We start from the raw sequence: 16,815 nt of genomic DNA on the forward strand, positions 1-16,815 counted from the left end.
CGAACTACCTTTGTTCTCTGCAACATGTTTCTTTATCTCTGGACAATCTCTATTGATATGACCTTTGCCTCTACATTTCTAGCACGTAATCACCTTCTTCCTTCTTGATTTAGAATGAGTCTTATTGTTGTTACCCGATCTATGTCGAGATTTGCTCCTACCACGCTCTTGGTTGCTATTTAACACAAGTCCTTCTCCTTGAGAAACTTCATTACTTGTTTTCTTCCTTTGGTGAAAACCTAGCAATGCACCTTTGATCTCCTCCAATTTGAGAGTTTCCTTACCCTATATCAAAGTAGTAACCAAATTCTCGTACGTAGGAGATGAAGGTAGAGAATTCAACAATATCAGTGCCTTGTCTTTATCTTCGATCTTCACATCAACCCGCTGCAGATCACTTACAATCTAGTTGAATACATTGATGTGCTAGCTCAGATCGGTTCCTTCTGTCATCTTTAGCCCGAATAATTTCTGCTTGAGATACAGCTTGTTTGTCAATGACTTTGACATGTACCAACTTTTCAGCTTTTGCCAAACTGCCACTGATGACTCCTCGTCCATGACATGGTACATCACGTCATCCGTAAAACAAAGCCTGATTATTGTTACTACCTTCACCTGAAGTTCTTCCCAATCTGATCTCTCTATACTTTTTGATTTTCTTTCTCCTAGTGCCTTCACCATGCCTTGTTGCACCAACAAGTCCTTGACCCTTCTCTGCCATAATCCAAACACTACAACAAAAACTGCAAACGACAACGGATAATATCCGTTGTCGTAGGGTCAAAAAACCGTTGTAACTGAGGGTGTTGTAGAATGTATTGCCCTACAACAACGGTTTTGAATCCGTTGTCTTTGTAGACATTTGACAACGGTTTTTATCCGTTGTTGTTTACATGCTCAAAATTTGTTTACGAAAGATACGACAACGTTTTAAAACCGTTGTGGTAGATAATTTCGACAACAGAAATAAACCGTTGTGGTAGACTCTTTTTACAACAGATTAATTTTAAAACCGTTGTGATAGATAATTTTAATATGTTTTACAACAGATAAAACTATTGTCTTTTATCACTTTTTTATTAAAAAAAAATCCGTTGTGGTTACGTACTTTTTACAATATTTCTAACCGTTGTCTTTAATATTCATGTTGTAACATGATAATAACAAACAACCAATCTTTATTTAATATAAACAAACCACCAATACAAAACTGAATATTTACTACATTCAATCCATGAAAATGTTATCTTCAAATTTCAAAAATTAACTACACACATCAAAATGAGAAAATAATAGCTGTGTAATCGAAATCCATAATATGCCAGCTAAAATCCTCTTCCCAACTTAATCTTTAAAGCCTTTTCCAGCAACTTACTGGCTGCATCTTCACGTGACCGAGTATACAAATTTCCCTTGGCAATCAAATATGCAGAATTAAGCTGTAGGAGCTGATAAAAATAAACAAATTATAAAGACATTAAAAGATAAAATATACATGTAAGCGAATAAGAATTATCTTAACCTGCTGAAACACATATGGATTGATGATACAATTAAGCTTTGCACTACTGTTGTCTTATTTGTGCAGCATGTTATTGGAAATTAACAACTGGTATAGAAGGAAATGAAATTGCATAACATCCACAGCTATTTGGTAATTTGCAACGATCTCAATCATATAAATCATATGGTTCTTCATTGAGTTCAATTTAGCCCAGTGGCATATTCAAATCAAAGCATGATACTTTAAGGTTGGCAATGCCATAAAACTTATCCAACAAACACTGAAAGGTCAAATGCAAAGTGCTAACATAACACATTCTAACACTGAGTAGAACTAATAAGATATTTTCACCCAGAACGCTAGTTATGCACTATATATCAAATAAAAAGATAGAAGAGAACGCTTGTGTAATGGGGAAAAAAACTTCAGTTGCCCAAGTAGAAAACAATTGGATAACATGTAACAATTAATGGAGCAAGCCAATGAAGCATCAAAGAGAATAGAAGAGTTACTCATGAAGTGCTTTGGAAAGTTACCAGGATTCCAACGATTGGAACTTCACCAGACAAGAAATTTGTTGATAAATTCCTATAGTTGTTAAAAAAAATCATAGTCAAACAGTTAACTCTGCAACAACAAACTGCCTAGCCACCAATAATCACATGAAGACTCACAGAAATCATAATGGGTTCAGAGAGCCAATAGATGGAGGAATTGTGCCCCTGCGCAAATTGCTTGACAAGTCCCTACATTTCAAAAGAAAACAAGGGGATGTAAAAACTACAAGATGGTAAGGTGCACAAGTTCTCCAATCTCAGATGGAATGTTCCCTTGAAGGTAATTAGCTCTTAGATACCTTGAAAAATAAGTAATGTGACAACTTCATGCAACAATATATAGTAAATTCTCATTGCCAATAACTATAATCGATAAAAAAATATATGAATAGAAGAAAACGCATACAATGTTGTTAGCTCAGTGCGGTTCTTTATGGAATAGGACCGTGCAAGATCAACAATTTATTCAAGTGTACAGCAGAAAAGTATCCATCATTGTGCTTTAAACAAGGTTAAAGACATGCTCAAACTTAGCTCAATCATTATGATCTCTTATCACAATCATGCGAACAATGCACCGTTGTCCATTGTTAGACAGATATGTTCAACAAGTGAAATAACTATTAAAATGCCGTAACGTTCACCAAAGCCTATGTGGTGCTGCAAGATCTACTAGCCTAAAATCCATTATAAGTTGGAAATCATTAGAAATGCTTAATCAAGGAGATGTTGTAATACCTCAGAAGCATCATCATGAAATGCTTCATCCACATTTGCAGGAGACAACAATTTTTTTCTTTCATTCAATATTATTTTCTCGCTTTCCTTGTTAGCGTCCATCAGAGCTACTTCTAGAAGAGCTCTTGCATCTGGATCAAGTTCACTGATGAACTTTAATGGAGAAGGCCAAACAAGAGGTTCTGCTGCTGATGGGTTTAGCAAAGCTGCACAAGCTCCATGATTGTGCTTTATAGCTACAGAATAAGGTATTCGCCTGTGGAATATGGATCAGCATATGTTTAATAATAGTGAAACAAAGACAGAACTTCCATGAACACAGAAATTTTAATTAGTTTGTTAGTAGAAAAGTAGAAAATTAAGAGAGAGAGACTCCTTAAATTGACTCTCCTGATGTATGGAAAATTTTGATTCATTATAATTCATCTCAACTAACAAAAGACAGCCAAAATATAAAAAGGCTAAATGCTGCCTAAAAAATTCCTAAAAAGAGATTTCATGGTTGTTGGAAGATAATCACCAAAAGGCCAACTAACAAAGAATCTACACTGTTTGTTTGTTCAAGATTTCAATTGTAAAGCTAGCAGTTCCAATTTCTCCAAGAGTATAGGCAATTTGAAAAGATGAAATATGCCCACCCAGATGAATCTCTCTGGAGCTGATCGGCTCCCCATGCAAGCAATGTGCGAACACAATCCAAACTTCCTCCGCAAGCTGCCAAATGTAGAGGAGTGCTCCCAGAATGACTGAAAAATATGGATTTCGATCTCAAAACAGAAAATTGACACATAAACATAATGGCAAATGATCGAGTATATAAATCAGTCAAAATACCCATATTCCCTAGTGGAAGAAGAAACAAGAGCCCCATGGTCTAAGAGTACACGGACACACTCAGTCCATCTTCGCCGTGCTGCAAGATTTAGAGGCGTCTCTCCCCTTTCATCCCCAACATTTACAAACCGGGCAAATCCCCTAATAACAGTATACCAAAAGGAAAATTGCAGAGCTAAGTAATTAAAACAAGGCCAAGGACCATCAATCAAAATGAATCAAGGGACTTGAAAAAAATCGCACCAAGAAACAACAACCGCAGTGGATTGGGAAATCCACTGCGGTTGTTGATTCTTGGTGCGGTTTTTTTCAACTTCCCAGAAACATAATCCCAGTCGAAGTAGGATCGGGCTCCAAAACCACAAAGCTCACATAAGCACTAAGAGCTTGAGGCAACGATATCTTCGCGGGGGTGGGATGGGAGTGAGCACGGGTAGTAAGGTTCGGAAGCCCTTTCCCAAATAAGAGAGCACCTAAATCCAACAAAAAGGGAGCCAAGCAAACAATAAAACCTCATAGGCATCACCTTTATCAGGGGAATCGATCCCGACGCAGCAGCCTGAACCGAAAAGGGTTTAGATTCAGCCAGAATCTCTCCATGGACAGTTCGGCCGAGGAGTTCGCCACCCAAACCTGGACAGAGCTGGGGGAAGAGACACAACGGCGTCGATCCGAGCCTCGGAAGCGAAAGTCCGCCAGAGAAGAGGGGGCGGCGGTTTGTGTAAGCAACGGACGAGGAGCTTCTACGGCGCGGAGAAAGAAGGCGAAGTGGCTACCGGGGCCACGGAGAAGTGGGAAAGTCTCCGTTGAAGTGACCGGTGAAGAATCGTAGAGGAAGAGCGATAGCTTCTTGCCTTCGTCGCGAGCAGGAGAGCAACGAAACGGATCACTCCATTTGGTGTCAAAGCGTGAAGAGATAGTCGAGGAGAGGAAAGAAAAATAGCTTAGGGTTTGGGAACGCTAAGGGAAAAACACGGCGCGAAAAAATTTTTGCAGAGTGGGAAAGCAAAACTGCGAGCGGAAATGACGAAACGAATAAAGCCAAAGACAACGGTTTTTTCAAAACTGTTGTCGTAGACGCTAAAAACGCGGATAAAGACAACGGTTTATAAAACCATTGTAAAAAGTGTTGTCGTTTTAAAAAAATATTGCTCAATGACAACAATTTTATCAAAACCGTTGTCTTTTATATTTAATGGGGAGTTCAAAGACAACGGTTTTGGCAAAAACCGTTGTCTTTGAACAAATACGCAACGCTTTCTCTTAAAACCGTTGTCGTAGGGGTGTTGTCGTTTGCAGTTTTTGTTGTAGTGAAAGTTTTCGATTCCGTCAAACTTCACCATATTAAACTTCGCAGAAGTCGTCCTTGATATGTTGAAGAAATTCGCCAAAACCTTTAGCTCTAATACCAATTGTTGCTTAAAGAGAGGGCAACACCTCTCAACCTCTAAAGCACGGAAGAAGAGGAAGAGAGAAAAGAGATACCGCGGAGCAACAAGACAAAGGCACACAAAAGGAGAAGAAGAAGAGAAAGAAGAAGAGTTACCGTAGTTCGGCGGCGTGCCTACTTCATAAAAATGACTGAAGCTTTATTAGAATTCTCTCTATACAAGAGAATCATATTACATGATTCTTGTGATTGTTGTTGTACAATAAGTTTACAATGATCCCTATAAATAATGCACAAACCCCAGACCCGGTAAAATCATAAAAGAATTTTGTTATGAAAAATCACAACAGAATTATGTTATGAAAAATCGTAACAAAATTCTGTTATATAAAATCGTAATAGAATTTTATTACAAAAAATCTTAACAGATTTTTATTTCATAACATCCATCGCATTGACCTCATCCAAATATGAGCCACCTGTCAACAGGTCCCATAGGTCTTTTACGTTTTCATATGGCCCAACCCGGTTTAGTTCTTCCATGGTCAGCCGACATTGGATGGTGTTGATTGCCTTGTAATTTAGTTGTGCCTTCTTGATCATTGGGGAAGTCAGTCTTCTGGTTCTATTGGTTTTCTATCAACCATTGGAGGAGTGTAGCCTTTGAGTATGGTGAACCAGAGCTCGATGTGGAACTTAAGGTAACACTTCATTCTATTCTTCCAGTAGTTAAAATTCCCCCCTTTGAACAATTGAGGATAGACGGTGTTGTACCCTTCTTAGTAGGAGTTTAACGTTCTTGCAATCAAAGAGTTAAGAAAATAAAAAAATTTTAAGACTCTCGTCTTGGGATTAGTAGTGCAGGATAAAAAGAGATAAGCATATAGGAAGAATCTTTTGAAAGAAAAGAATTTTTTTTTTTTGAAATTTACTCTAAAATTGATTAAGTAAATTCAGAGCTACCAAGCTCTAATATCAATTGAAGGATCGAAAGATACGATAGAGAGGGGGGGGGTGAATATCTCACATTAAAAACTTTTCTTTTGCTTATAAAACAAATCATAATAAGTAGCGGAAATCAAAATGGAAATAATACAGATGACATAAGTTGGTTACTTGGTTCAAAGCCTAGGTCGACTCCTACTCCAAGACCCGCGATCCTTGATCACATCGTTGGGTAATCTACTAAAACTCTTCTTTCTGAAATCTTCGGAAAGAAGTAGCGCGTACAATATAGAGAATGTAAGATAGTAACAAACTACTAACTTTTTAGAAATTAAAACAATACAAGTATAAACAAAAATTATACCAACACTAAATAGAAGATAAAGCTCGATCGGTACATCTGGATGGAACAACTTGCTTGTGAAAGTGAAGCACAGAGTAGCAGAATGAACAGGAGCTTTTCACAATGTTGACTTCAAAATTGATTACATGCCTTGGACCTCAAGCTCTGCTTATATAAGCCATCGGTCGACTGATAAATCATTTAGTCAACTAATCAGTTCGGTCGACTGAACCTTGTGCTTTCCTTCTATGCTGAGATCCGATCTTTGCACATTTATGAGAATTAATGGTTTGATCAACCAACCATCATGTTTGGTTGACTAATTAGTCTTGTTTCCCTATTTATCAAGATCCTCTATTAATAAGCTTTAATTACATTTAATGTTCGGTCGACCCATCCCTGTGTTCGATCGACCAATTAGGCTATCTTCCAAATTTGTTTCTGATCGATCTGATCTATGCCACATCAACTAGATTTGGTCAACCAATTTGTTAGTTCGGTCGATTGATTAGGCTTTGATTGGACCTTCGCTCTGCTCTGGTCTGAGTCAAATTGGTATGGTCAACCGATCCCTGGTTCAATCGATTGATGATGTCAGTTCTTGTAAAACATAGGTAAACACAATATATCCTTGCAAAACAAAGGTTAGCGCTGTATAGTATGATGCATGAGTAGTAATTGACAGTAACACTGTCATTATCTTAACTTAGAAACCTTCCTGATTTCTTCAATTGGATCAGCGACCTAGGGTTTGGTCTTTTCTGGAACATGACCTCACTGTCACTCCTCTCCAATTTGCTTACCTCAACTTACCTACCAAACATTGTCCTCTAGACATGTTTGGACTTTTCCACTTAGTATCGGATCGGTTCACCAGGACTTTCTCTAGATCTACGGTCCTCCAGAATTATCGAGCTTTCCTGCCAAGTGTTAGGTCCTCTCAACCCACTTGGGCTTCCTGCCTAACTTCCACAATCTGCTAAGACTTCCCCGGTTGAGTAAATATCCTGCACACTTAGTTAACTTGTTAGATCATAACATGACTTGAATCTTTGACAACATTAAAACTTAGGTTTGATTTTGGTGCATCCTACACCAATAGGTAGCAGCATGTTTGTAATTCCCTATGTCGGGAAGGGGAGAAAGGGAAGATTGCCAGTTGGTTGGCTAAGTGGCAGACTCAGGCATTTCAAGGAAAAAGAAACGTGACTTCCAACCCTTATTCAAAGAGGCATGCTTTTGAAAAAGATAGACTTTGGGTGAAATTGAAAAAGAAAAACTCCTGGTTCTAATTTTTGGGATACAAAAATAGAAAGAAATTTTCAGATGTAGGGGGAATGCTAAATAGACGAAATAATATGAATGTGCCACATGGGACATGGATGGTATTCCGAGCGAACTATTGTAGAGGGATGTGAAAATACTGACTCATCGCGGACAAAAAGGGGGGAACAGGGAAACGAAGATCGACCTCTAGTTGATCCATAAAAAGGTGATGTGATTAGTAGGAGGATGATGAGGATGGGCATTGAGAGAAGGGATGGTGATTCGATAATTCTCGAGGATTTTATGCCGAGAACAAATATAAGCTTTATCAGCGGCATCAAAATTTGAAAATGTTAGGGTGTACCAGGAGCCAAAGGATTCATGAGCCATGAGATAACATGAAATAAGAAAAGGATGAAGGACTTACTGTTTCTTAAGGGGAAGGAGAGGAGGCCACTATAGGTGAAAGTGTTGGTTGCTACTCGGAATACCGTCCTAGTTCCCCTGTACAAAAATTTATACAAGCATATAACTATCCTAGCTACCCATGTGTTCTACTAAAGTTAAATTTGGATTGCAAATGATGCTTAACATTATTAATCCAAATTTTTTCCTTTAGAAGTTAAACTTGAATTGGGAGCGAAACTTAACATTCTTACTTCAAGTTCAATCGATGTGATCTTCCTAAGTTAAACCATTTTATAGAAGTTGATCAAATATCTATTTCAAGGATCGGCTTCCAGGTCAAACGTGGTGAGGCACTAGGCCTTCTTGGGTATGGGATCATCCACCACTGCCTAGACAAAGCCTTTCAAAGAAATCGGATATTTAAACTTCTCACAGTAAATTAGGTTTAACAATAGAGACCTCAATAGAAACACATTATCGAAACATAAAATCAAAACAAATATCGAAAAAAAAAATGATAATTAAAATCGATAACCTCTTGTGTTTGGTTTTACAAGATCTATACAAAAGGATGCACTAGTTATGATGCGGAAACTTATAACTAGTTATACCTCTTGTATCTTATAGACCTCTTGATCTTCTATTGTATTCCTCTTCTTATCTCGGATGTCGTGTGGGCGACGATCTACCAAGACGAGAATCCACCCAAGCCTTCTTCTTCCTTCCAAGTTTCAACCACCAACTTTCTCCAAGAGATGATGAGGTTCGACCACCAACTTTCCTCCAAGGGATGCTAGACAAGAGAACCTCCTTCTCTTCTTCTTCTCCTACAAGCAACTGGCCATCAATGGATCTCCACACCAATATGTCACCGGCCTCCAAGAGGGAAAACAAAGGAGAAGAGAGAAAGAGTAAGAGTCGACCACCACCAAGGAAGAGAGGAGAGAAATAGAAGATGTATTGTTATGAGGTGAGGCACCTCTACCCTCTATTTTATATTCCTTGGTCTTGGCAAATAAGGAAAGTTTTAAACATAATTAAAACTTCCTTATATTCCTTGCCAATGACTAAAAAGGAATGTTTTAAAACAAAAAATTAAAACTTCCTTTTCTTCTTATCATGGTCGGCCATATACTTGTTCTCCAAGCAAGGAAAGATTTTAAATAAAAAATTAAAATCTATTTTTTAAATATCCCTTTTGTGGATAGTTCTAAAAGGAATGTTTTATAAATTAAAATCTCTCTCTTTTAAATGTTTTTATGGATATCTATAAAAGATAAGATTTAAAATAAAACATGATTTCAAGAAAGGAAAGTTTTATCAAAAAAATAAAATCTTTCTTTCACATTATAGATAACTACAAATAAGGAAAGATTTTAAATCTCTCTTTTATTCCTTTGTAGAAAACTATAAAAGGAAAGATTTTAAAAATTTAAAACTCTCTTTTAAAACCAACATAAAAGGAAAGTTTTCAACAAAATAAAAACTTCCTTTTATTTCCTTTTATGACCGATCTAAAAAAGGAAAGTTTTATATTAAAATCATCCTTTTAAATCCTTTTAAATCCTTTTAATGGATCTCTATAAAAGGAAAGATTTTACAAAATAAAACTTCCTTTTGAATTCAATGTGGTCGGCCACCCTTGCTTGGGCTCCAAGCTAGGGCCAGCCATAACTTGAACCCATCTAACCTTGGTTTGGCCGACCCTAGCTTGGGCTCCAAGCTTGGCTTGGCCGGCCACCTTAAGGTGAGTAAGAAGTTGGGTTTGGGTGGATATAAGACTTTATAAATAAGAGGCTACAATAGGGACCGAGAGGAGGAATTGGTTTTGGTCTCCCGATGAGCTTGAGCTTCACGTGTTCACCCCGAACACCCAACTCAAATTCATCAATAATATCTCATTCCACTAAAGAGTTTTTATTGCACTACCGCACCAATCCCATATTACTATATTGGCTCATTCTTATCATGAGTGTGTTAGTCTCCTTGTGTTTAAGATATTGAATGCTCACTAATTAAATGAGTCACTGACAACTCACTTAATTAATATCTAGCTCCAAGAGTAGTACCACTCAACTTTATCATCATGTCGGATTAAGTCCACCTGCAGGGTTTACATGACAATCCTTATGAGCTCCTCAAGGGGACATCATCAACCTAGATTACTAGGACACAGTTTCATTCTATAATCAACAACACACCATATAAATAATATCATTTCCCAACTTATCGGGCCTATTGATTTAACGAGCTAAATCACACCCTTTGATAAATCAAAGAAATAAATACTAAGTATATGTGCTTGTTATTATATCATGATTCAGAGCACACACTTCCATAATAACAGAGGTATTATTCTTTTATATACTCAGTATAAAAAGATACTATCTCAATTGGTCCTGCTCAATACACTCGTAATATACTAGTGTAATTTATTAGTCAAGATAAACTAATACCTAATTACACTACAACCACTCCAATGGTTTGTCCCATTCCATCTTGGTTGTGAGCAACTGTTTATAATTTATAAGGATCTGATAACATGATCTTATGTGTGCCTCCTCACACCATGTTATCTATAAATTAAATGGACAGCTACACTTAGTATAAAAGTAGGTATTTGACCAATGTGATTCTTATATGTTTATACAAAAAGCTAGACTTTTAGTATACACTCTGACAATCTCCCACTTATACTAAAAGACTATGCTGCCATATACCCTGCCATACATCTGATTCCCAACCCTTCAACATGGCCATCAAAAGCTCTTGCCTTAAGGGCCTTAGTGAAAAGATCTCCCAGGTTATTATCTGATGCAATTTAGGCACCAACAACTTCTCGTTATACGATGTCTCGTATTGGGTGGTACTTGTGCTCTATGTGTTTGCTTGCCTTATGGGCTCGTGGTTCCTTCGAGTTTGCTACTGCACCACTTATTATCACAATACACTGTAATAATTTTTGGGCAAACCAGGAATCACATCTAAGTCCATCATGAAGTTTCTGAGCCATACAACTTCTATGGTTGTCTCAGAGGTTGCCACATACTCAACTTCCATGGTGGAGTCCGAAAATCATCTATGCTTATCACTGCTCCATTGTTATGGCTTTACCTCCTAAAGTAAACACAAAACCTCGAGGTCGACTTACTATTGTCCCTATCTAATTGGAAGTCAAAATCCATGTAACCCATAGGAATCAAATCATCTGCTTGGTAAACCAGCATATAATCTCTATGCTTTACGACAGTCCAATGTCCCTGTCTTGGATTACTTTGATATCTGCTAACCATGCCCATGGCAAAACAGATATCCGGTCTCATGTATACCATAGCATACATTAGGCTTCCTACAGCTGAAGCATAAGGAAGTGCCTTCATATCTTCTATCTCTTTTGATGTCTTCGGAGACATCTCTTTAGATAAAGATACTCCATGCTTAAAAGGTAGAAACACCACTAAATATATTTCAACAACTAATGAATAAAATACACCTTTATTGTTCTCAGTTCTGAGAGGACAGTCCACCTTAGTGTCCAAGTTTTATTTCCAATTATTATAATTGGGACTATTCTTTAGTATAACAGCTAGGGAATTGAAAAACATTTAAAATTCTAAGAATCACAAAAATATTTGGTCAAGACCAACACCTCAAAATCCCCGTGAATTTTGTATGCCACATTAGTGTGGACGTATACAAATTCAAACATTTGTAAGAGAATATTTTATCCATTAATTTTATTATCTTGTCAACCTATCTTTATGACAAATAAAATTAATAGTTAGTCTGTCTTCGATCAAATATTTGGTCAAAACTTTAGAATTTAAAATAATATTGATTCCTCAAAATAATATCATTTAAATTCACCAACATCTCAAATACCGTGAATTTTATATGCCACGTTAGTGTGGACGTATACAAATTAAGACATTTGTAAGAGGAGGGTCTTACCCATTAATTATTTTGTCAACCTTAAATTACCTCAAACACCATGAATTTTGTATGCCACGTTAGTGTGGACGTATACAAATTCAATTATTTGTAAGAGGAGATTTTACCCATTTTATTTTGTCAACCTAACTTTATGACAAATAAAATTACCTTAAACACCGTGAATTTTGTATGTTACGTTAGTGTGGACGTATACAAATTCAGACATTTGTAAGAGGGGGTTTTACCTATCTTTATGACAAATTAATAGTTGGTATTCCTTTGGTCACACAAATAATAGCAATGACTCCGTTGGAGAGGATACTATTAAATGCGCCTAAGTGTATACCATTACTTGATACTTAGTCCATTAAATAGGATTGTGCCCCTTCAGTTGGAGAAGATCACATGCCCCTAAATAATTTCCTATAATAATCCATTTAGGAATTTTGATCTAGCGATCTGCAAACAAACTCATCCGTTGTGGAGGGAGGCACTCAGAGCCAACACGCAAGTTTGTTTGCATCACTTACAAACCAGTAATGGAGACCGTGGAATTTATTTACTAATCCCTCTCCCGCTTAGTTTTTTTAAGATGAGGATTTTATCATGCAAGCACACATCACATGCACACACACACATCACAGTAAATAAAAAGAAATAAATATGGAAAAATAATTTTCCAACTATTATGGCCTCTACCATCACTATCCTCTGTGTGCTGTCAGCCCTAGCAGTCGTCAAAACTAGCCGCCAGCCCTAGGGCTCATGTCGTTGCGTCCATCGAGCTTCCTTTTCCGTTGCGCCTCTGGTCCTCAAATAGCACCACGCCTCGCAAGGATATAATCCGCGACAAAATAGAATTTTACATATATCGATCCTATATTCCTCAAAGGAATGTACATAAAGTCTAGATCGAACAAAAATGTAAAATTCTAAAACTAATACAACTCCTGCTGTATTTAATACATACAATCATGCACACACATAAAATACCCTCAACATATCCGAGGGTCCAATCACACACAATCACGATAGGCCATAATAGTTAGAGCCTACAACCACAGAGTTAATCTATTTGCACATCCTACTATTATCCTACCTAAAATATGCATGACATGTGCATAATTAAACTAAAACCAAACACACAGAGGTTAAAAACTAGCTCTGATATCAATTGCTGGTTGCTACTCGGAATACCGTCCTAGTTCCCCTTTATAAAAATTTGTACAAGCATAGAACTATCCTAGCTACCCATGTGTTCTACTAAAGTTAAATATGGATTGCAAACGATGCTTAACATTATTAATCCAAATTTTCCCTTTAGAAGTTAAACTTGAATTGGGAACGAAACTTAACATTCTTACTTCAAGTTCAACTGATGTGATCTTCCTAAGTTAAACCATATTACAAAAGTTGATCAAATATCTATTTCAAGGATCGACTTACAGGTCGAACGTGGCAAGGCACTAGGCCTTCTTGGGTATGGGATCATCCACCACTGCCTAGACAAAGCCTTTCAAAGAAATCAGATATTTAAACTTCTCACAGTAAACTAGGTTTAACAATAGAGACCTCAATAGAAACACATTATGGAAACATGAAATCAAAACAAATATCGAAAACAAAAATGATAATTAAAATCGATAACCTCTTGTGTTTGGTTTTACAAGATCTATACAAAAGGATGCACTAGTTATGATGCAGAAACTTATAACTAGTTATACCTCTTGCATCTTATAGACCTCTTGATCTTCTATTATACTCCCTCTTCTTATCTCGGACGTCGTGTGGGCGACGATCTACCAAGATGAGAATCCACCCAAACCTTCTTCTTCCTTCCAAGTTTCGGCCACCAACTTTCTCTAAGAGATGATGAAGTTCGGCCACCAACTTTCCTCCAAGGGATGCTAGACAAGAGAACCTCCTTCTCTTCTTCTTCTCCTTCAAGCAACCGGTCATCAATGGATCTCCACACCAATATGCCGCCAGCCACCAAGAGGGAAAACAAAGGAGAAGAGAGAAAGAGTAAGGGTCGGCCACCACCAAGGAAGAGAAGAGAGGAATAGAAGATGTATTGTTATGAGGTGAGGCACCTCTACCCTCTCTTTTATATTCCTTGGTCTTGGTAAATAAGGAAAGTTTTAAACATAATTAAAACTTCCTTATATTCCTTGCCAATGACTAAAAAGGAAAGTTTTAAAACAAAAAAATTAAAACTTCCTTTTCTTCTTGTCATGGCCGGCCACATGCTTGTTTTCCAAGCAAGGAAAGATTTTAAACAAAAATTAAAATCTCTCTTTTTAAAATCTCTTTTGTGGATAGTTCTAAAAGGAATGTTTTATAAATTAAAATCTCTCTCTTTTAAATTCTTTTATGGATATCTATAAAAGATAAGATTTAAAATAAAACATGATTTCAAGAAAGGAAAGTTTTATCAAAAAATTAAAATCTTTCTTTCACATTATAGATAACTACAAATAAGAAAAGATTTTAAATCTCTCTTTTATTCCTTTGTAGAAAACTATAAAAGGAAAGATTTTAAAACTTTAAAACTCTCTTTTAAAACCAACATAAAAGGAAAGTTTTCAACAAAATAAAAACTTCCTTTTATGACCGATCTAAAAAAGGAAAGTTTTATATTAAAATCATCCTTTTAAATCCTTTTAATGGATCTCTATAAAAGGAAAGATTTTACAAAATAAAACTTCCTTTTGAATTCAATGTGGTCGGCCACCCTTGCTTGGGCTCCAAGGTAGGGCCAGCCATAACTTGAACCCATCTAACCTTGGTTTGGCCGGCCCTAGCTTGGGCTCCAAGCTTGGCTTGGCCGGCCACCTTAAGGTGAGTAAGAAGTTGGGTTTGGGTGGATATAAAACTTTATAAATAAGAGGCTACAATAGGGACCGAGAGGAGGAATTGGTTTTGGTCTCCCGATGAGCTTGAGCTTCCCGTGTTCGGCTCGAACACCCAACTCAAGTTCATCAATAATATCTCATTCCACTAAAGAGTTTTTATTGCACTACCGCACCAATCTCATATTACTATATGGGCTCCTTCTTATCATGAGTGTGTTAGTCTCCCTGTGTTTAAGATATTGAATATCCACTAATTAAATAAGTTACTGACAACTCACTTAATTAATATCTAGCTCCAAGAGTAGTACCACTCAATCTTATCGTCATGTCGGACTAAGTCCCCCTGCAGGTTTTACATGACAATCCTTATGAGCTCCTCAAGGGGACATCATCAACCTAGATTACTAGGACACAGTTTCATTCTATAATCAACAATACACCATATAAATAATATCATTTCCGAACTTATCGGGCCTATTGATTTTACAAGCTAAATCACACCCTTTGATAAATCAAAGAAATAAATACTAAGTATATGTGCTTGTTATTATATCATGATTAAGAGTATACACTTCCATAATAACAGAGGTATTGTTCTTTTATATAGTCAGTATAAAAAGATACTACCTCAATTGGTCCTGCTCAATACACTCATAGTGTACTAGTGTAATTTATTAATCAACATAAACTAATACTTAATTACACTACAACTACTCTAATGGTTTGTCTCATTCCCTCTTGGTTGTGAGCAACTGTTTATAATTTATAAGGATCTGATAACATGATCTTGTGTGTGTCTCCTCACCCCATGTTATCCATAAATTAAATGGACAACTACACTTAGCATAAATGTAGGTATTTGATCAATATGATTCTTATGTGTTTATACAAAAAGCTAGACTTTTAGTATACACTCTAACAGAAAGGTCATCGGAGAAGAAAATGAAGAAAACAAAAGGCAAAGTGTTGAGAGTATAAGTTTTTTAAGGTTTTTATAAAGTATAATTCAATTGTGGCCATTGGATTGAAATGGCGTGCAATAGACCATTAATCTGTAAAAAGAGAGAGACTATTTAGTTGTACAAGGAGCCGTGCGTCGGAAGACATTTCAGAAAATAAAAGGGAAGGTCACGCGACATCATTCCATAAATATGCATTTATGATGGAGGTGACAACTAAATCATTCCTCTATCCATACACCTCTCCGCGCATCCTCGGTAATCTCTCCTAATCAACTAAACATAGACAAGCAATTTTTGAAAAATCACTAAGTCTTCAAGGCATGAAGGAGAGTGTGAATTTCCAGACGACTGTAGTAAAAGGGCATGAACAGGTGAAGGTAAGACTTGGGTTCAGTCAGTCGGTTACACCTCTTTCGACTAGACTTGAAGGGAAGGCTAGTGATATGGATTATAACGAGCAGGCCCAGGAGATGATGTGGTGGTCAAAGTCAAGGTGACATGATAGTCAAAGTCAATGGAGAAGAACATCTCCCCATCTGGCTCTGATTGGCTGCTCGGTGTTAGGGCTCATCAGATGGGCCTGGTCGAATTCCGAGCCATGCTAAAAAAAGGCCAACCGACCCTTAAGTCGGTCGCACATAAAGATTTCAGTGCTTCACCTTTGAACTAAAGAAACAACGTGCCTGGTCACTCAATAGCCGATTGAGTTTAAGGATGGTCACCCTTATAGGCTGGCCGGAATAGCCGATCCACCGTCAGAGGGAGGGTCAAACACATTCCTCTATAGGAGCCTTTCTATATACACCTGGTCGATCTGATCACTGGCCAGCCCTATGGGTATCTGTTCAATAGTAGAATTGACCAGGTCTATATGACTCCATACCATCTCTTCTATGTATAAGCGGGATATCTTTATAAATCTAGTCAGATCACCAGGTGCACTTTACCTGTAAGTTACTATACTTCCGGCTGGACAAAGGGTCGACCGTGTCCCGGGAGGACAAAGGGTTGACCAGGCCTAAGACACTTTAGCTCAAGATATTGACTAGACCTCTCAGAACATAGCATTTCTCTATA

The 16,815-nt window shown here is 37.2% G+C and overlaps 1 protein-coding gene and 1 long non-coding RNA gene across 2 annotated transcripts; both read right to left on the bottom strand.

Annotated features, from left to right (window-relative positions):
- Positions 1-1,328: 1,328 nt before the first annotated feature.
- On the bottom strand, positions 1,329-3,511 carry LOC122033766 (E3 ubiquitin-protein ligase XB3-like; the record flags this gene model as incomplete). The annotated part of the gene is made up of 3 exons (XM_042592929.1): positions 1,329-1,451; positions 2,803-3,058; positions 3,441-3,511. Coding segments are annotated over 3 exons (450 nt in total), but the record flags the coding sequence as incomplete, so codon positions are not given.
- A 3-nt stretch (positions 3,512-3,514) lies between these two features.
- On the bottom strand, positions 3,515-4,284 carry LOC122034900. Its single transcript, XR_006126817.1, has 3 exons — positions 4,163-4,284; positions 3,637-3,777; positions 3,515-3,548 (listed from the first exon to the last, which is right to left on the bottom strand). It is a non-coding gene; the product is annotated as an uncharacterized LOC122034900 (long non-coding RNA).
- Positions 4,285-16,815: the final 12,531 nt, after the last annotated feature.

Source organism: Zingiber officinale, chromosome 11B, assembly GCF_018446385.1.
Source record: "Zingiber officinale cultivar Zhangliang chromosome 11B, Zo_v1.1, whole genome shotgun sequence".
NCBI lineage: Eukaryota > Viridiplantae > Streptophyta > Magnoliopsida > Zingiberales > Zingiberaceae > Zingiber > Zingiber officinale.